This window comes from Epinephelus lanceolatus, chromosome 10, assembly GCF_041903045.1.
Source record: "Epinephelus lanceolatus isolate andai-2023 chromosome 10, ASM4190304v1, whole genome shotgun sequence".
In the NCBI taxonomy this organism is placed as follows: Eukaryota; Metazoa; Chordata; class Actinopteri; order Perciformes; family Serranidae; genus Epinephelus; species Epinephelus lanceolatus.
Genome location: NC_135743.1, coordinates 46,150,327 through 46,172,432, shown reverse-complemented (window position 1 = coordinate 46,172,432; position 22,106 = coordinate 46,150,327). Strand labels below are relative to the sequence as shown.

At 38.5% G+C, this 22,106-nt stretch overlaps 1 protein-coding gene across 7 annotated transcripts in view; it reads left to right on the top strand.

Moving 5' to 3' along the window:
* The window catches only part of adcy3a (adenylate cyclase 3a), a 158,915-nt gene that overhangs the window by 129,776 nt on the left and 7,033 nt on the right, over positions 1-22,106 (top strand). The window contains exon 21 of one of the 7 annotated variants that reach the window (XM_078172046.1): positions 19,028-19,547. The exons of 5 other annotated variants lie outside the window; for them this stretch is intronic. In XM_078172046.1, the coding sequence (XP_078028172.1) occupies positions 19,028-19,033 (6 nt within the window). In that variant the 3' untranslated portion in view covers positions 19,034-19,547. Of the gene's footprint in view, positions 1-2,577; positions 4,077-19,027; positions 19,548-22,106 lie in introns of those variants that run through there. One more of the 7 variants, XM_078172045.1, reaches the window with a different exon arrangement.

The window sequence follows — 22,106 nt, the reverse complement described above, 5'->3', positions numbered from 1 at the left end:
CGGTCTTCATAGTCCTGTCAAGAGAAAGAAAATTCTGTACTAGCTGAAACGGGCCAACTGGCAGATAGCATTTCTACAGGAAACCCATTTACCTAAGTTGGAACATGAAAAGTTAAAGAAGTCATGGACAGGTAAAGTATATTACTCTTCACATTGATCAGGGTGGAAAAAGGGGGTAGCCATACTTATACACAGACAGGTTAATGTCACACAAACATCCACATATAAAGATAAAGAGGAGAGATATATTTTAGTAAATTGTTTAATTGATGTTACATAAGTGTCCTTAATAAATGTATACACACCTAACGAAGATTCGGATAACCGCTCCAATTGAGTGTGTTTACTGTGCTGTGTTGCGCTGCTGTGCGAGCAGCATGCTTGACTGTGCGTAACAGCAGTTTTTTGATGGTCATTTACACAATGTCCATAACAATAACTATGTCAGGTAACAAACTGTGTTGGGCTCGGGTGGGGTTTGGTGCCCCCCCAATATAATGGTAGAGGAAACACTGAGATTATTAGCATTTAGATTAAGAAAACAGTAATCATCTAAAATAGTACAGATAATAAAATCACAAAATTCATTTGTCACAAAACCAGATAAAATAGCTGAATCCTTTGCAGAGTTTTACAAATCCTTACATAAAAATACAGATACTTGTACCGATGATGCAAGGCTTGCAGAATTTTTAAATAGTACTAATTAACTGTGCTGACAGAATCAGCGGCAAAGGAGCTAGGTAAGCCAATTGAAGAGCAGGAGATTAAGCAGGTGATTTCAACACTCAAAAATAATAAAAGTCCAGGGCCAGATGGATACATTAATGAATTCTATAAAACATTTCAAGATTTATTGTCTCCACTGTTATTGAAAGCATACCATTATGCATTAGAAACAAAAACTATGGCACCATCGTGGAAAGAAGCAACTATTGTGGTAATACATAAAGAGGGTAAGGATCTCACTGAGTGCCAGTCCTACAGAAAAATATCACTGCTGAACAGGGATCTATGGATACTTACGGCAATACTGGCTAGACGAGTTATTCAGATAATCACTGAAATTATTCACCCTGATCAAACTGGTTTTATCACTGGAGGGTACTTTGGAGATAATTTGCGTTCCCTGCTAAACATAATATCCCATCAAAAAGATAAGAAATCTGAATCATTGATCATATATTTAGATGCCCAAAAGGCATTTGATCATGTATCATGGCAATATTTATTCCATTAAACATCCAACATTAAAAGGGTTCAGATTTGGTGCTGAATTTATAAGCTGGGTGCAAACACTGTACTCATCTCCACAGGTTGCTGTCAGGGTTGATGGTTATAGACCCCTTTGGTGTTAGTAAACATGATGACGTATTTTTGTGGGCGGAGCGTCGGTGGTGGCAAAAAGAACAGGTTAGCCGATGCAGCGGCTGGCTAGCTAGTTTTATATCTATTTTAGCCAAGGAGGAGGTTTAGAATTTTAGCACACAATGGCTCAAGAAAATGAAAGTTTGTCGGAGTATGTCCGGTCACTCACTGTCTGTGACCGTGAGTGTTACTTGAAAAAATTAACATTAACTAATGGGACCAGATTGGCCGACCCCTACTCCCTCACTCAATGGATGGACGATGTGACAGGATTACCTACGGTAGAATGGCCAGACATTTACACGCACTTGATAGAGAAACCAAGCGTGTATATTAAAGAGAAACTGAGGGCGTTTCGATCTTTAGATGCCTATAACTATGTTATTAGTGGTCATGTACAGAACCTGGAATACAAAGATTTAAATGAGGAGTTTTGTTTCGTGTGAGCTGACGTTCTACCTAGCCAGCGGCAAGGCCAGAAGACAACCATGTACCAGGCTTGGGTTATTGTAAATAAAAGAAACAGCTACGTCTTCACGGCGAACTGCACTTGCATGGCTGGGTAAGTAACCTACATCTCATATGTGAAAGTGTTTGTCACCCATTAAGCTAGCTAACTACACTGCCATTTTGTTATGATATATACCATATGAAAGAGCAAAATCTTTAACAGCCATTACAGTTAACTGCAAATGTTAGCTATGTCAGCACTCAGTTTCATTTTTCTATGTGACATGGCAGCCTAGGGTCTTGTTGCAGCCATGCAGCAGGGATACTATTTAAGGTGGAGCTGTATGTTAGGATGGGGAGAACAGAGCAGCCAGCAGTCACATCACGAGTCTGCCTCTGGAAAGAGACAGGGAGAGAGGTCAAACCAGCAAGGCTTAGGGACATCAACTTCCAGAGGCCTACAACAAGCCAGATGACAGCAGTCCCAGCCAAAGTCAGGAGCTTTAGTAGCAGTGCTAGAGGCGTGTACCAGTATAGTATAGAACAGAATAGAACAAATACTTCGACAGAACAAACAGAACACTTGATCTATTTTCATTTATCTTTTTCCTTACCTTTCACATGATTGCATCATTATCACACAAGTACTCTACTGCTCACTTACCTGTTACGTTCACATGATTGCATAATTATTTCATAAGATACCAATCATCCAAGAGAATGTGTGTTAAATATTGTTGTCTTATTTCCTTCCTCTAGAACTCACAGATGACGACATCCAAGAACTCCATGTGATTGCCCCTGAGGCTGCCGTTCTCACCAGCATGGAGAACAGCAACACTGACACAGCATCAGAGTCTGGGGATGCTGTGGATCCTCCAGAGCTGCCAGAGCCACTCACTGCCATGTACGAGCCCGCGCTCAGACAGCAGACACCAGTGGACTTCAGAGAGAAATGTGAGGAGGCCTGTCTCAACATGAAAAGAAACATCCACCCTGACCAGTGTGAGAGACTTGAAGCCACAACAAAACAGCAGGCAAAGTCCAACGACTGGTACACCCACAGGGCTGGCAAGATTATCAGCACAACATTTTATAGTGTATGTACAGGTGACTACTTATCCAAATCCACCCTGGAGAAAATCATGCACTACAATGACAACAACATAGAGGTTCCAGGAGTTGTGTGGGGAAGAGAAGAGGAGGAAACAGCTAGGCAGTGCTACATCAAAGAGGTCAACAAAAAACATCAAAATGTAAAGGTTAGCCTCTGTGGTTTTGTGATACGACATGATGAACCACAACTCAACTCATCTCCAAATGGTAAAGTAGAATGTGAGTGTTGTGGGGAAGGGGTTGTGGAAATCAAGTGTCCATATAAGTACAGGGAAGGCCTACAGGATGCCACTGTCAGTGAAGATTTCTGCCTTGACCAAACATTCCATCTAAAGAAGACACATCCTTATTACCACAATGTTCAACTCCATATGTTTGTCTGCAATTTTAATTTATGTACTTTATTAATCCCCCTGAGGGGAAATTCAATTTTTTCACTCCGTTGTCATTAACACACAGGTCCGAAATACACACACATGCACAAACAGGACCTATACATGCACAAAGTGGAGAGATGTCAGAGTGAGGGGGCTGCCTTGGTCAGGTGCCCTGAGCAGTTGGGGGGTTCAATGCCTTGCTCAAGGGCACCCCGGCAGTGCCCAGGAGGTGAACTGGCACCTCTCCAGCCTCCAGTCTACGCTCCAACCCAAGTCCCTATGGACTGAGCTACTGCCGCCCCATTGTCCAATATTGTGATTTTGTTGTGTGGACAACTCAAGAGCTAGTTGTAAATCGCATCCCAAGAGATGAACAGCTCTTGCAGAAGGCTTTACCTAAGGCAAAACTATGATATATATCTCGTATTCTGCCAGAACTTCTAACCCGTAGCCAAGATCCTGCCCTCCAACCACCAGTATTTTGCAACACATGCGAGAAGCCAAAGTTTGGAAAAATGATAGTGTGTTATCTGCAAACACGTCTTCCATTATAATTGTGCACAGGTGAAAAGGAGGCTACAGAATTGGCACTGCAGCCTGTGTAAATGAATACTGTACACCCGATCCATCTGTGTCCATCTTAACGGCTAAACATTGTTATATTAACAAACAAGTATATATGTTAATGTTTCTATTTGTAAAAATACCTTTTACAGCCACTGGAGGGGAATGGTGCCAAAAGACAAAATAAATGTGAAACATTCAGTGTGTTGGCTAAGGTATTTTTTCAAGATTGATGTAACAGCCATTGTTGTCATAAACTATGACTCCTATATTACTTGGAATACATTAACTGACATTGAAATACAGAGACATGTAAAGGAAAGCTATTTGCTATACATAAAAACACCAAACACTGTGATTAGATTTTGGGAATTTATTTGATTCTTTCAGTGTTCTTCAGTTCTAATTGCAAGCAATCACATCACAATTGATATCACAAAAAATCATGTCTAAATGAGCAGAAAAGCATGTATAGTTCATTAACACACTGTTTCATACACATCACACTCTTTTTTTTCTGGGCACTACAGGTTTGCAGAGATTGGTAAGAGCACCACACACAATGACCATGTCATCCAAGAGGCTAACTTGGGAAATTGGAATGACAGAATGCAATATTTTGAAACTCTTCCATCTGCTTATAACTCTCTCTACGTGTATTCTAACACAAGAACGTTGTCTTGATGAATCTACTTCACAAGCATGTAACTGACTCTTTCCTTTAGTGAAACTTGGTATATGCAAGGTGGCACCATATGCAGCCAGTTCATCCCTGATCAAAATCCCCTGTCTGCTAAGATTTCATCTTTTGTCTCCAACAGCTGTAAAAATCCTGATTCAAGTGTTATTTGCTTATCTGACACCCTCCCACCCCAGCCTGGGGACACGAATGAGACTGCCCCTGCAGGCATTATTCCTACTTAACTGTGTTATTGTGTTTGTAATTAGACCAGGTCTTAGCTCTAGTGGTCAAGTTAGAAGATCTCTTTATGAAAATCTCTGTACAGTCAATTATACACCGGCATCTCTTGAAATGTCGCCTGAAAATTTTTGGCATATTTTTAAGGACAGCACCCTTAGTTTGCCACTTAATAGATTTCAATATGTTTGCCATTACAGGCAACCAGGATCTTAGAATGCTTGATACTGTACTTTCAGAAACGTTGAACCTATATGCTATATCTCTGTTACTGAGTCCCAATCTCAGTTTCATAAGGACCACTAATAAAACATCTTCCAGCGTCAGGGTGAGAGTTGTAGTTAGCGTCTGCACGCAATCTTTTATTTTTGTCATTAACCAGATAAACATTACAAATCTTAGCCCTGTGAGAAATAGAAAGTGTAAAGCATTGTCTTTGACTGTGGAGAATGAGAACCGTGATTGCTGAAGCTCCTCTTTTAATCTGGCGTTCTCCTCTCTGAGTCTGTAAAAGTCACTCCTCAAGTTAACATATTCAGTACTGAGTTGCTCATACTTTTGACTGAGACTGTTGCACTCTTCTTGTGGGTTCAATTAACATGCACATTCTCACTGTTTTTTTGTTTTTTTTTGTGGTGCTAGGAGTTGATCCCCTTGGACTTGTGCTTTTAAAGAAAAGATAACTCCTGCACTCACTTTTACTCTGCTTTATTTATTCGTTAACGTTTCAGTCAAGCATGGACCTTCATCAGGACATGTCCTGATGAAGGTCCATGCTTGACCGAAATGTTGAAGTAGCTAGTTGGTTATAAAGTTAACTTTATCATTAGCTAACGTTAGCCGTAGCGTTATGTGGTGTATGTTCAAGAAGTAGTAGCTAGCTAGCAATAACCAAGCAATCTGCAGTTATTGCACTAATAGTTAGCTAACGTTAGTTTCGAGTAGTGTTGTGTCGTTTGCGAACGAATCATTCAAAAGAACGAATCTGTTGAGTGAACGTACTGAACTGAATCACTTCCGGAACTGATTCGTTCATTTCTCAGTTCATTTGAGCTCAGCAGCGAGCGTGCAGGCCGGGAGTGGGACTGCCGATTCGGTCCGTGCTAACGATGAATCACTCGCAAGTCGCGAGGCAGCCAGGGTGCAGGGAGGGACTGCCTACCGTGGACGAATCACTCGGTGAACAACGTAACCCCGATCCCTGAGTGATTCAAATCATTTATTCTCAGCGATACACTTTCATAGGGACCATTTTCTCTACACTTACGGCTAATGTAGCCAGGAGTCAAGCCACATGAACACAATCACACACCTCCCCATTGTTTTAACAGACTTAGTTTCCAGGTAAACAGACTTTTTTTTTCTTTTTTTTCCCATATATTTTTTACTTTTAAGTTTAAGGGTATTTACAGAAAATCATATTCAGAAAATTTCATAAACCGAAATGGGGCGGGGATGTAGACAAGGCTGGCTTCACCATCGCAGGCTCGGCTCACCACATCTGCCCTGTGATGCTGGGAGACGCACGGCTGGCCTCTGTGATGGCCGATGATATGCTGAAGCTTGGAATCTATGTGATCGGATTCTCCTACCCAGTCGTACCAAAGGGCAAAGCCAGGATCCGCGTTCAGATTTTGCTGGGCCTATGAGACAGAGAGAGCGCTAAGATTCATGGGAGCATTTTGAAAATGGCGCCGAGACTGTGAGACCTTGTACCAGCCGACCCGACATGCTGCAAAACTAAACTGAATTATCACCAACTTCACCAACCCAAACTGGAATCGTTTGTGGAAGAATCCATTGAAGATTCGGAATTTTATATCGACACGATCTACGACAATATGTCTAATCAGCGTGATAGCAAGCGTGGAAGAGCGCAGCTAAGCTTGAGTGAACAAGATGACTCGAGCACCCATGGAAAAACAACTTAAGAAGCTAGATCTGCTAAAAAAGTTGTCAGACGACGTCGAGGACCTAAAACAAGCCATGGACTTTAACAACTCTTTGATCCTCAAGCAAGATAACGCTTCACTCAGAGTCGAAGTAAACAATCTTAAAGAACTGTCAACTGAACGCCAAGAAAAGAATGACAAAATGTCAAATGATATTCTTGAAATGCAATGCAGGAGCATGAGAGACAACATAATAATCCACGGGCTGCCTGAGACAAATAAAGAAACTTACCAGTCCACGGAGCAACTGGTGAAATCTTTCATGAAAGAAAACCTCAAGATGGACGGGCGTGAGGTCGAAGCCATCCATTTCTCCAGAGTGCACCGGATCGGGCATGCCAACGCATCCAGGCAGAAAAGTCGTCCCATTGTGTCAAAAGTTCTTGATACAAAGATGAAAATGTCCATCATGAGAAGAGGAAAGGAACTGCGCGACACCAAATTCTCCATCAGTAACCAGTATCCACCGGAGATCCTGAGGAGACGCAAGCTGCTTTACCCTACCATGACAGAGGCACAGAAAAATAACAAAAAGGTCCATCTTGTCATTGACAAACTTACATCGACGGGAAGCTCTACAGTAACCCCGAAATTACTTACTGGCTTGGTGGAGGAGATGTAAACACGAGCCGGTAAAATTTCAACTTGTTGCTGTCTGCTCATGTAAACAGTCGCATACATCAAACGTCTTAAGAGCGACGGGTTATCATGGATACTTGTCAACAAATCTGGGCTATGCTGTGATAAGAAACTGCAGATTTGTTACGGTGATGTAGTCCACGGTTTTTCTTTTCTTCAATTGTTCTTCTTTTTCTTTTCCTTTTTTTTTCTTTTTGCTTTTCCTTCTCATTCTAAGTGACTTCAGATCATGCAGCTAGGGTATGGCTGATACATATCTTTTTTTTCTTCGTGCTTGCTTTCTTCCTTAATTTTTTTCTTCTCTTTTTTTTTTTGTTCTGTCTGTTTGTTCGTCTGTTTGTTTTTTGTTTCTCTCTCGTCGGATAACGTTGAATTCCCTTATCCCGTTTTGTGTCTTATGTATTGATTGCTTTGTTTTGTGTTTTGTGTTTTTTGTTTTTACCTGCAGGAGGGCATTGGGAACATGGGGGAGGGGTTGGGACAGGTCAAGGGGAAATGTTGAATGTTATGAATGGGGATGAATCAACACACGCACAGGCACACACAGACACACACATAAATCAAATCAAAAAAATCAGCAAAAAAGGGAGGAGGGAAAAAAGAAAACAAAACAAAGCGCACATATTTCTGTTTATTAAATCATGTCCACAATTAAATTTGTAAGCTGGAACATATGTGAAATTGGGAGTCAGGCAAAACAACTAAAAGTCATTAATCATTTGCTCAAAATATAAGCTGACATTTGTCTATTGCAAGAAACTCATTTAACTGATACTAGAAACAGTGTTCTGAAATCTACACATTTTCCTCATATCTTTACTTCAAATTACAATTCTAGACAAAGAGGGGTTGCAATTATGATTAATAACAAAGTTAAATTCAATCACAATAACACAATTTCAGATCCGGAAGGACGATATATTATTATTAACATATCCATTGATAGCAACCCTCTCACAATAGTTAATCTTTATGGCCCTAATAATGATGACCCCTCTTTCTTTCACAGTCTTTTCTCTATCCTTAAAAACCTACCCAGCTCAGACTTAATCATAGGTGGAGATTTCAATACAATACTTGATCCAACAATAGATAAATCACACACAACAGGAAATATCAGAACACTTAAACCTACTATAGTTTTAAAACAGTATATGGAGGATTGTGGTTCTGGATTGTGGTGATAGCTGGGGGCTAAATCATCCTAATGACAGAGAATACACCCATTTTTCAGAAGTACACCATACAGACTCTAGAATTGACTTTTTTCTCACTAGCAACTCATTACATTCTGATATATTTGAAACACAAATCCATCCAAACACAATCAGTGATCACACACTAGTCTCAGTTAAACTGCACACAAAGACAACTTTCAGTACTTCTTCCAGATGGAGGTTCAACACATCACTGCTGGAGGATGAAGAATTTGACAGTTATTTTAAGAGAGAGTGAACATTCTTTATGGAAATGAATGAATCTCTGAATACCTTGCCAACTCTACTCTGGCAAACTGGGAAAGCTGTTCTAAGAGGTAAAATAATTTCATACTCATCATACAAAAAAAGACAAAAAGACACAAAGTCACAACTGGAAATGGAAAAGAAAATTAAAGAACTTGAAAACGCTCATGCAACCAATCCTACTGATAACATTTTTCGCGAACTACAGAAATACAAAATGGAACTGAACAATCTGTTAAATAAAAAAAACAAGTTTCTTATTGAAAGACTCAGACTTAATACATCCCAAAACAGTAATAAATCAACCACATATCTAGCAAATATGGTTAAACAAAATAAAGACAGAACAACTATAACAGTAACTAAAGACTTAGCGGGGAAGCCATACCATAATCCGAAAGATATCAATACTGTATTTAAGAATTATTATCAAGATTTATACACATCCTCTCACAACCCAAATGCTTCTGACATACATCAATTCCTCACTAATATTAATTTACCTCATTTAACGACAGAACAAACTAATTTACTTGAACAACCAATAACCCCAGCTGAATTTCATAACGCACTCAATAAAATGGAAAATAATGGAGCACCCGGTCCTGATGGCTTCCCTGCTGAGTTCTATAAACATTTCTGGTCCACCATCTCACCCCTTTTTCTCAGAATGATTGATGAATTCCTCATAACCAACAGTATACCTCCAACGATAAATACAGCTGTAATTACTCTGCTTTTAAAACCTGACAAAGATCCTACTCACCTATCTAGTTACCGACCTCTCTCACTACTTAACAGACATTAAAATCATAAGCAAGACACTGTCAAATAGAATTGGAAAAAGTCATTCCCTTCATAATACATCCAGACCAAACCGGATTTATCAAAGGAAGGCAGTCATCTTATAACACACGGAAATGATTTAACCTAATGCAGCTCTCAAACAATAAGAAAACCGAAACCATAATCCTCTCATTAGACGCACAAAAAGCATTTGATAGAGTCAACTGGTCCTTCCTATTCACAACATTACAAAAATTTGGATTCGGAGAGTCATTCATTAACTGGATTAAGGCACTATACACCTCACCGACAGCCACTATCACAACTAATGGGTTAACTTCACAACAATTCACGCTTCACAACGGCACTAGACAAGGATGTCCACTCTCTCCGTCACTTTTGGAGCCACTTGCAGCTAGCATACGACAAAACAATAACATCAAAGGTATCAGATCAATATCCACGGAACACAAAACAATCCTCTATGCAGATGATGTGTTGATCCTCCTCCAGGAACCCTACTCATCACTACAAGAATGTCTGTCAGTCATTAAATCATTTTCATCTCTATCCAACTACTCCATCAACTTATCAAAATCTACTATTCTACCCCTCTGCATGGACCAAAGGGATGTGGCAACCCTCACCTCACAGTTTCACCTTCCCATAGGAAATATTAAATATTTAGGAATCCACATATCCCCCAAGCTGTCAGAGCTGTTCAATCTAAATTACACACCATTACTCAAATCAATACAAAATGACCTCAGTCGCTGGACAAATCTACCAATCTCACTGTCAGAAAGAATCTCAACAATAAAAATGTCAGTCCTCCCTAAAATTAATTACCTATTCACCATGATTCCTTCACTTCCAAATTTACCCTGGCTTAATTCCCTCAATACAGCAATATTTCAATTCTATCGGAAAAATAAAACACCTCGTATAAAATTATCAACACTACAAAAACGCAAGTTTCAAGGAGGACTAGATGCACCCAACTTTGAATTATATCACTTGTCAAGTCAGTTAAAATACTTAAAACAATGGCTTCACATCATGATTCTGACTGGTTAGAAACCGAACAAGCACTATGCAAGAATATAAACCTTTCAGATCTCCCATTCATCAGCCAAATAATTAAAAATGACACTTGTTTTCAGAATATTTTCATAGTCTCAGCTCTGACAGCTTGGTGGAAAATATTTCGTATCAAAGGCTCCACAGTTGCACCATCCACTCGCTCACCAATTTGGAACAACCCAGATTTTACAATAAACAGGAAACCATTAAACTTCACATCATGGAAACACAAAGGTATCACACATCCCCACCATATTATACAGGATTCCAAAATCATCAATTTTCAAGAATTAATCCAGAAGTTCGACATTTGTAACAGTCAATATCTCCGATACTTACAGCTTAAATCCACCATTCTCCCCAAAATCAACAGTACATTTAACACGCAAGATCAAACAATTATTATAGATGACTGTTCAAAGATTTCCAGCTCTGTTAACTTACTCTCAAGGATTTATACATTTCTAAACATTACTGACACTTTAATTTTTCTCCCAACCTCAAAGTGGGAACAGGATCTTTCCATCACTCCAAATGCAGATTTCTGGTCTCAAATATGCAAAAATAACTTAACTCACTGCAAAATCCCAAATTTACAACTCATTCAGTTTAAGGTTAACCACAGAACACACTACACAGGTGAGAGATTACATAAAATGGGTTTCACTACATCAGATCAATGCACTTATTGCACACAGCACACCACAGACAATTACATGCATGCTCTCTGGCACTGTACACCAATTAGACAATTTTGGACACAAGTCACAGATCACCTATCACATATACTAGGCTGCCACATCCCCCTATCCCCTCAACTCTGCATCTTAGGAGACATATCATCTGTACAATTACATAATCACATTAAAACTACACTGTTCACAGCCCTTGTTGTCGCCAAGAAAACAATCCTCCTAAACTGGAAAACAAGAAATCAACTGAACATCACACACTGGAAGAATCTGTTAATAGATCAAATCACAATAGAAAAAAAGTCTGCATCAGTTAATCACAGCATACCCCGTTTCAACAAAACTTGGTCCACATTTATTCAAAAATCCACCTCTACAAATGCCTGATCTCAATTCCACAGAATCTTACAACACACCTCGTTTTTTTTTTGTTTGTTTTGTTTTCTTCCCTTTTTTCTCCTCTCTCTTTTTTCTCTTATTTATTCTATTATTATTATTTATTTTTATTTATTTATTTATTCTTTATTTGTTGCTGTTGTTATTAATATCATCATTATCACTGAAATATCCACACATACAAGCACTTATAAATACAGATTACACACATACTTAAACACACACACACTCACACACACATACACATGTGCAGCATATACACAAAAATCCCCAATTAGTTAGGCTACCTCCTTGTCTATCCATTTGTCTGTCCGTCTCATCATCTGTCTGTCTGTCTGTCTGGCTGGCTGTTTTGTCTACCTATCTGTCTGTTTCTGTCTGTCTGCTGGTCTGTTTGTCAGTATATGTGTAAGGCCACACAATAACCCTCCTCCTACTTGTTTACCATCAAAGATCAATGTTAACAACACAAGGTGTATTACTATGTAAATATTTACTTTCTGTTTGATTATTTACCTTACTTCTTCCTTATGTTGTTTAACTTTTTTTTAGTTATGTAAATAAAAATAAAGTTGTCCTCCAAAAAAAAAAGGTTGTTCTTTATCACCTTTGTTATTTGCTATCAGTATTGAACCATTAGCCCAACTTATCAGAGATGATGGTGAAATAAAAGGAATTGTGATAAATAAAGAAGAGCACAAATTATCACTATATGCGGATGATGTTTTATTATATTTGACAGAACGCTCGTCAACAATACCACATTTGAAGGACCTTATTTCTCAGTTTGGGTACTACTAAGGATACAAAGTAAATGTGGCAAAACAGGCAATGGATATCAATGGCAATATCCCACAAACTGTTAAACTTCAGAGTGGATTTAGATGGCCCAAAGAATATATATGCCAAGGTACTTAATACCTATTAAGTACCTTGACATATATATTCCTCCATCTCTACAGAATTTTTATGATGTTAATTATGGTAATTAAGGTGGCCTTAAACTTCCCAGTTTAAAATATTATTTCTGGGCTGCACAAATGAAGCCTCTGATAGTATGGATCCAGAATGGTACATACACCCGCTGGCTCAATATTGAAAAAACATATGGGTACAGAGCCAGTGAAAATCCTACCCTTTTTAGATGCCCCTACACAAGAACTTTCACATTGGACTTAGGTTACTCTTAAAATCTGATATAAAATAAAGTCCACTTTTGGACTACCAAAGCTAATCTCTTCATTGACAAGTATTGGATCTATGATGACCATTACACCTAACAGTTTGGATGCTGGCTTTAGAAAATGTTCAGATCATGGACTGATTTATCTGCATCAGTTATTTTAACAATGATAATCCTAAACACTTGAAAAATGATTTCGATCTCCCCTGGACAGATTTCTTTAGATACTTGCAGCTTAGAACTTTTTCGACAATACACAATGAGTGGGGTAAATTCATAAAACCTACATCAATAGAAAAACCATCTAAAAGAAATACAAATTGGAAATGGAGACAAGAAAATAATTGTAAATAGTAAGTGGATAAAATATTTTTATCAATAGCCCCTTTTCCACTGCAGGAACTTTTCTCATTTACCTGGGATTTTGAAAAACCTCTGCGTGTTTCCACCGAAATTACCCGGGTAAAAAACTTTCACTCAACCCCAAATTTACCCTGGAAAAAGTACATAGTAGGGGTGTAGGACTTTTCAGATTACCCGGAATTCTTGAGGGGCGGGGCGGTGTGCCAAAGAACGCTGATCGGCGGAACACACACGCAGCGTTCTGCACTTCCTGGTATGGGCAGCAGCTGCAAGCTTTATTTCACTTCTACAGGCTCCACTTCGTTTGTGTTTTGATTAAGGATGGGTACCGAAACCCGGTACTGAATTAGCCCAGGGGCTAAATTATCAAAGACTGTAGTATTCATCAGCGCTAATGGTATCGGTTCTTTTGTGTGGGCACTGAACACCTCCACACACACACATACATTGACGCGACACGGAACCGGTAAACAGCTGAGCGGCTGCGGTGTAACAAACTTAAGATAACTCGAAAATGACTCAAGCTGACGGCAGCTACAATCGTTACTGCAAGTGACACTAACCCTTAGCGAGTAAGAAGTCAATACTTTATCAATACATGTGTTCAGACAGCATGAACGTGTAAACATGTAGACAGTGATTTTCAATATGCTCCATCCACAGTCTCTCATCCACCCTCACTAACGTTATGTCTTACACAAGGACAGCACACTACTTCAGCTAATAGTGAATTGTTACTAATGAGCTCAAATGACAGCTGTCTGTGTGTAGACTAACTTAGTTTGACACTTACCTTAAAATACTTTTAAACTTAGCTGCTGGCTGAGTCAAACAGCCCCCAACTCTCTACACCAGCATGTAACCAGCCAAGCTGGCGGAGCCAGATACAGGGCACACGCCGAATCACCTACGTCATCATGCTAATTTGAATAAATTTCCCAGAACTTTGAGGTGCAGTGGAAACGCAAACCACACAGATTACCAGGAATTATTTTACCCAGGTAAATGAATTCCTGGTAATTAAAGTTCTTGGAAATGTTGGTGGAAAAGGGGCTAATGAATCTACATAACACTCTACAGGTGAGGCGGAGGCAGAGGCAGAGATGAACATGGACACTTGGATAAAAGTATGCACTGAGGAGCATCTGGTCACAAATTCCAACATATCCAATAAATTCAGATGGCTGGAACCATACCCTCCCACATTAAATACATGGACACAGAAAGTCTGGGACCTCTATCAGATGGAACAAATTACATATTCTTTAAGATTACAAACATCCATTTTTACTAAACAATGAAGTCCTGTCACACCTTTATTAATACAGTGAGGTTTATCATCCAATAGGGCTCTGCTAGACTTTTGCTTTTATATTTCCCCTATGCACATATCACATACATATATTGTTTGTTGTACATATTTTGCACCCTGTACTTTTCTGTGCAATTATAATGTGGAGTGGACAATTACTACTTTTATTTTTTATTTATTGGAAAAAAAAACCAAAAAAACTTGTACCCCTTTTTTAATTTAAATTTTGCTTTTTCTAACTAATGGGTTAATATGTTGGAGTGGATATTTGTGTTGTCATCTTATGTTTATGTTTAGATCATTTCTGAATATAATGTATACAAATGTTATATACAGCTGGAAAAAAGGAAAATGTATACATTGTATTGTTGATGTGAACTAAATAAAAAATAAGTTCAAAAAATGAGATTAACAGATGAACAAAGTCAACCTGATCTCACAGAAATACGTGAAATGGCCACAACCGCTTAACACTGCATTCCGTGGTGGCAGCACGTAATGAGTTAAAATTACGTGCCGGTACCATGGAAACAATGCCAATGTAAAGTCAATTAGGATCCATTGTCGTGGTGGACACACGGATTCCCTGATTCAACAACGTCACGTCAACCTCGTTTTCCTCAATGATATCTGTAACATTTCTGTATACACACAAAAACACCAAAGTATCCTTGATAACTCAACAATATGACAGGTTAATGTCAAGGCCATAAAATAAAATAAATGTATTTTGCCAGATTTTGATAGGGTAGGGCTTTAAGAGCATTGTGCTGTGGGTGGATGGGGCGCGTTTCACTACTGTTTTGTAGCTACTGTCTGCCATCTGTGGGCTTCATTCCATTTCAAATTGCCGTCTGTCTGCCGTAACCGAATCCAAACGACACTAATAAATAAATAAATAAATAAGAAGAAAAAAATAAGGCTGAGCACGGAAGAACCAGAGAGGAAACACCATCACATGGAGCCGTCTGCATCTGGAGGCAGCAACTAGGCCACCCTCCACCCCACCAGGGGAGAGCGGACCCCAAGCCAGCACCACAGAACCAGCGGCTGCCCCCCGGTGTAGACGGCTCCCACTGAGGAAACACTGGAGTTAAGAACTAAACTATGATAAATGACATAAAATATTAAGATGTAGGCCTAACATAAAATAAAATCGTTATTAAATAAAACATATAGCCCACAGTAGATAAAAGTAGAGCATGCTAAAAGTAAATACAATAATAGGCTAAATAGTGTCTAAACAATAATAAATTGTATCTAAGTTATCTATTAGGCTACCATTCCACTCTGTAAATAGATTTTAAAATTTCAATATAATTTTAATATTATTTTTCCTTATTTCATTATTGTTATTATTGGTTTATTTTTAGTAGTATTGTATTGTCTGAGGATGACTGATTTTAGTAACAATCTACAGTAAAGAAAAAAAAAACAACAAGCAAAGAAGCACATAAAAATCATTTTATACACTGGGCTTTCAAAGTGCTCTCTGAAACTAGACCTGGCATGGCTTGTGTCCAAAAAATGAAAAAAATCAAAACTTTGTCATAGAGCTAAACCAAATACATCATTGGAAAGGTCTCAACCTGGAGAGTAACATATGTCAATATGAAGATTCTACATGGCTCCTGCTTTGAGCCATTGACCTTTGAACCTTGACCTCAGTGCATGTTTGAAGGCGTATAACTCGGCAACAAAAGGTGGTACAGACATGGGACCAACTGTTATAGAGAGCTCTTGACCTCAACTATCATGTGAGTGTAGTCAACAACTGGAGGTGCTGTCAGATATGGGTAAAATATGGATAAAATTCATTTTCACCCATTTAGAAATTAGATATTTAAAATCTGATTACACAAGTGTGTTTACCATGCCCTTAAAGTCCACAGTGTACTCTCAATTCAGTATTTACAACTTCCAAATCTAGGAAAAACACTTGTATTTTTCAAAAACTACAATTTCCAGCTTGATACATATCAGCAACATAGTTATAGTTCTTCTGATTTGCAAAGTAGGGTTCTAAATAGGGTAAAAAGATATATCTACTGAATATATCTAATATCTAGTAAAGCCGAACTAGTAAATACACTGCACCTAGATGAACTATGTTAAGAAAAAGTAAAGATGTCGGCTATTTTTTGATATTTTAACTAATACGCTAGAAACGGCGTTTTTGCGGCTTGTAAAATAGAGTTGTAAAATAGGGTCGTGAAAAGATAGATATACTAAATATATCTAATATCTAGTAAAGCCGAACTAGTAATTACACTACACCTAGATGAACTATGTTAAGAAAAAGCAAGGATGTTGGTTCATTTCTGATATTTTAGATAGTACTCTAGAAACGGCGTTTTTGGGAGTCCGGTTGTAGAGTTGTCAAATAGTGTTGTAAAAAATTAAATCTACTGAATATATCAAATATCTAGTACAGCCGAACTATCATGTTATTTGATTTGATTTGATTTGATTTCTTATTTATTTCGAATGTGTAAACAGAAATGTCATAAGAAAAAAAAGCAAACAAAAGATTCTCAACACAATTTCGCAATTCGGTTTACATTTCCAAAAAGGAATGAGAGGAAGTACATACTTATTTAATCCCACCCCCTATCCATAAATCCATTTTTTGTTAATTAACTAGCTTCCCATTACAATAATTAACAACATAAACTTTCCCCTTCAATTAACAAAGTTTTACAAAATATTTCAAAAACATAAATTCACAGTCAACATATACCAAAATACAATTTTATAAAAGAAATGTGAGGTAATCTAAGAAAATAAATAGCACCATAAATAAATAAGGCAAACAACATACAAATATACTGCTAAGGATTGTCGTGACTGTACCCTTTGAAAATCATTTCTTTATATCTTTTTTTAAATTGCTTCATGTTTGGACATTTCTTGAGCTCCCCATCAAGACTGTTCCATAACTTCACTCCCCAAACAGAAATACAAAAACTTTTCTTGGTAGTACGAAAACTTGGGGTTTTAAAATTGAATAGCCCTCTTAGATTATAAATTCCCTCTTTTTGTGTAAACATGTTTTGAATATTTGCTGCTAGTAAATGATTTTTTGCCCTAAACATTATTTGTGCTATTTGATAATTGATCAGGTCTTCCAGTTTTAATATATGTTCCTGTAAGAATAATGGGTTTGTATGATCCTGATATCCAGCTTTGTGAATGCAGCGTATTGCTCTTTTTTGAAGAATGATTAATGGCTGTAGTGTAGTTTTGTAAGTGCTGCCCCAGACCTCTGCACAGTAACTTAGATATGGTAAAACCAGTGAACAGTACAGAATGTGGAGTGATTTGTGATCTAAAACCTGTTTTGCTTTGTTTAATACTGCAATGCTTCTTGATATTTTGGAGTGAATATGTTTGATGTGTGATTTCCAGCTGAGTTTTTCATCTATTGTAACACCAAGAAACTTATATACAGAAACTTGCTCAATCTTAATCCCATCTACCACAATATTTATTTGGGTACCTTTTCCCAAGTTCCCAAATAACATGCATTTTGTTTTGGTTAAGTTTGATGATAGCTTGTTTTTATCAAACCATATTTTTAATTTGCACATTTCTGAAGTAATATGTTTTTGTAACGGACAAACATCATCTCCGGAACAATAAATGTTTGTGTCATCAGCAAATAAAACAAGTTTAAGTGTTTCAGACACACTGCATAAATCATTAATATATAGAATAAACAATTTAGGGCCCAAAACTGACCCCTGGGGGACACCACAGGTAATGTCCAAACATGAGGAGCAACAATCACCCACCTTCACAAACTGCTGCCTGCTAGACAAATAACTTTTCAGCCAGTTTAGCACAACCCCCCGATGCCGTACCTTTCCAACTTTTTGATTAATATGCCATGGTGTATGGTGTCAAATGCTTTTTTTAAAATCTATGAATAACCCAACTGCATACTGTTTATTGTCTATGGAGTTTGTGATGTCCTCTATTGAATCAGTTAAAGCTAGTGATGTGGATCTATTTGCCCTGAATCCATATTGACTGCCACTGAGTAAGTTATGCTTGTCTATGAATTTTTCCAGACGATTATTGAAGAGTTTTTCGAGTATTTTGGAAAGTTGAGGGAGTAGCGAAACAGGTCTGTAGTTTGTGAAGTGGTGACTGCTGCCAGATTTGTACAGAGGTATGACTTTGGCTATTTTCATTTTGTTTGGAAATGTACCGGTTTGAAATGATAAGTTACAGATATGTGTGAATGGTTTTGAAATCCCCCCAGTGACCTTCGTGATCACCGTCATATCAATATTATTAGTCTGCAGACCTTTTATTCTTACATTTTTTCACAGTATCTTCAATTTCTCTTTCATCCACAGCAGTGAGGAACATTGAGGAAGGATTTCTTTTTATCCGTTTTTCAACATCAATATCAGAAGGCCCATGATCAGGGATTGTCTTTGCAAGTTCAGGTCCGACATTTACAAAGAAATTATTAAAACTGTTAGCCACAGCCTCCATATTATATTCTTCTTTTCCATTGTCAACAAAGTACATTGGATAGTTATTTTGTTGAGACCCATTTTTTATAACGCTGTTCAGTATTTTCCATATTTCTTTAATATTGGTTTTGTTATTTTCTAATAATGTCTTATAATACTCTTTTTTATTAGTCCTTATGATATTAGTCAAGTTATTTTTGTATTTTTTATATCTATTTTCTGCTTCTTTGGTTCTTACCCTAATAAACTCATTGTAAAGTACATTTTTCTTCTTGCAGGCATTTTGTAGACCCTTTGTTATCCATGGGCATTCTGTATATTTCCGTTTTCTGCTGTATTGTGTTATTGGACAGTTTTTGTTGTATAAAGATGTGAATATTCGGAGGAATTCCTCATATGCACTGTCGGTGTCATTATTTTGACATACTGAGTCCCAGTTCTGTGCCAGTAAGTCATTTTTAAAAGCATATATTGTTTCTTCTGATCTTATTCTACTGTACTGTTGTTTCTTGTTTGTCTTTGTATTGTTCTTATAGTTCTTGTCGTATACTGTAAAGACTGGTAGGTGGTCACTTATATCATTTATTAGTAGTCTGCTTACTGTATTGTTGTCTAGGACATTAGTGAATATATTATCAATAAGAGTGGCACAATGTGATGTGATCCTGCTGGGTCTAGTAATTTTTGGATATAGGCACAAGCTGTACATTGTGTTAATAAATTCATCTGTCATTCTGTGTCCGTTCGGATTTAACAGGTCAATATTAAGGTCTCCGCAAATGAAAATCGTTTTATGGGTCTTTTTAGAAAATGTCTCACTCATCCATTCATTAAACACATTAATGCTGGAACCTGGTGATCTATATATGCAACTTATTATCACATTATTATTTTTTTCCTTACAGATTTCAACTGTAATGCATTCAAGTATGTTATCAACCACAGTCGTCATGCTGTCCAACACCTTGTATTTCAAATTTTTGTCCACGTACATGGCCACACCACCTTCACCTTTGTTTTATTTATTCATGTACCTCATTTCATAACCATCCAACTCAAAGTTATTGTCTTTATCTTCTGTTATCCAGGTTTCAGTTATAGCAATGATGTTGAACAGCTGTGAAAACTGAATTAAGTATTCCTTGATGTGGTTGAAATTTGCATACAGATTTCTGCTATTGAAATGGATGATGGATAGTTTGCCGTCTGCCTTAATACTCTGGTTGTACTGTTCATCAGTGTAGTAGTTGCAGTTATTGTTGATAAAGGAGAAAAAGTTATTGTCTGGGTCTATTTCATGCTCCAAATCTTGTGTGTTATAATCAGTGTATTCAAAAGTTTTGAGATCCAGTTGGTCATATTCCTTGATACTCTGAGTTAGCATGCAGTTCTTGTTTCCAGCTGTTGTTGGATGGTTGCTCTCAGTGTGTGCCATGATTGTGTATGGTTGCTATTACCTCTTTGCCGAACAGTTCATGATGTCGTTGAAAAGCCTCCAGGTCCTCCATCTTCCCGATGACCAAAACTTTGGCCTGCTCTGGTGTTCCGTTTAGCTTAATGAAAATCTTGCAGTTTGCTGTCCAGGTATTTTGGATTTTTCTCTGTTTTTTCAGGTAGCATGCTTTTCTGGCAATGTCGGCGTTATGCTTTGTTAAGTGCTCATTTATGAAGACGTTTGATCCTTTCAATTTCCTTCCCTGTTTCAGTAGTGCAGTCTTGTGTTTTCTGTTTGCAAATCTCATTATTACGGCTGGTGCAGTGCTGTCATTTCTCCGGGGCAGAGGGTGGCATGCCTCTACGTTGTTCAAATCCACTTCAATCCCCTTCGAGTGGAGGAAGGCAGCCACCTGTTGCTCTGCCGACCTGTCATCATGCTCACTGGGCTCCCCCCCGCTGTCAGTGGTCACCGCCCGGGCGTATGACCGGGGTTTGATGCAGAGCCCGGTGACAATCACGTCATTGATCCTGGAGTATTGCTCCAGCTCTGACACTCGGCTCTCCAGGTCCGCCAGACGCCGGTCCTTCTCGGTCTTCTGGATCCGGAGAGCCTTCACCTCCTCCACGAGTGCCAGGATGCCTTTTTGCTGCTGTTTGACCGCAGAAACCTCCTCAGCCAAAAACTCCAGAGTTCTCTTGAGTTCATTCCCCTCCTCGGCTGTCATCGCCCTCGACTTCGGCGGCATACTGCTGCTAGGTAACGCTGCCCAGCGTTGTCAGCTGTTAGCCTAGCCACCGGCTAGCTAGTTTGCAGACTAGCGTTGCACTTCAGTCCGTGATCCGAAATCAGCGTCATAAACCAGGCAGTGTCCAGAACCGAGGGTATCAACAGTTAGTCCGATGGCCGTAATGCAGAATCAGTGGTCAAATAACAGAACGAAGTCCAAAGCCGAGCACCAAACACACAAGCGAGCGAGCACCACACACACCGGAAGCCGGCCACACACGACAAAGGAGAAAAAGTTATTGTCCTTATTTTTATTATTATTGGTGGGAAATTATAACAGGAATGTATTTGCCGTTTTAATATCAACAACACTTTCGTGTGTTTGTGTATACAGGACGTTGTTGAATCAGGGAATCCGTGTGTCCGCCACGACAAAGGATCCTAATATGACTTTACATTGGCAATGTTTCCGTGGTACCGGCACGTAATTTCAACCCATTACGTGCTGCCACCACGGAATGCGGTGTTAAGAGGTCGTGGTCATTTCACGTATTTCTGTGAGATCAGGTTGAACAAAGTGGAGCATTTAGCAAAACAGTTAGATACTTTCCTCAGGAGTTGGTGGAGACCAAAAACTGAGCTAAAAGAGAGTGAATATTGGACCTGCATTCATCAGGTGGACACAGACAGTCCTCCAAATGAATGATGTTGTTGTTCTGTGTCTTCTGGATGAGGAAGTAGATAATTGTCTAAGGCAACTTGTCTTATCAACTCTATAAGACAGTACTATTT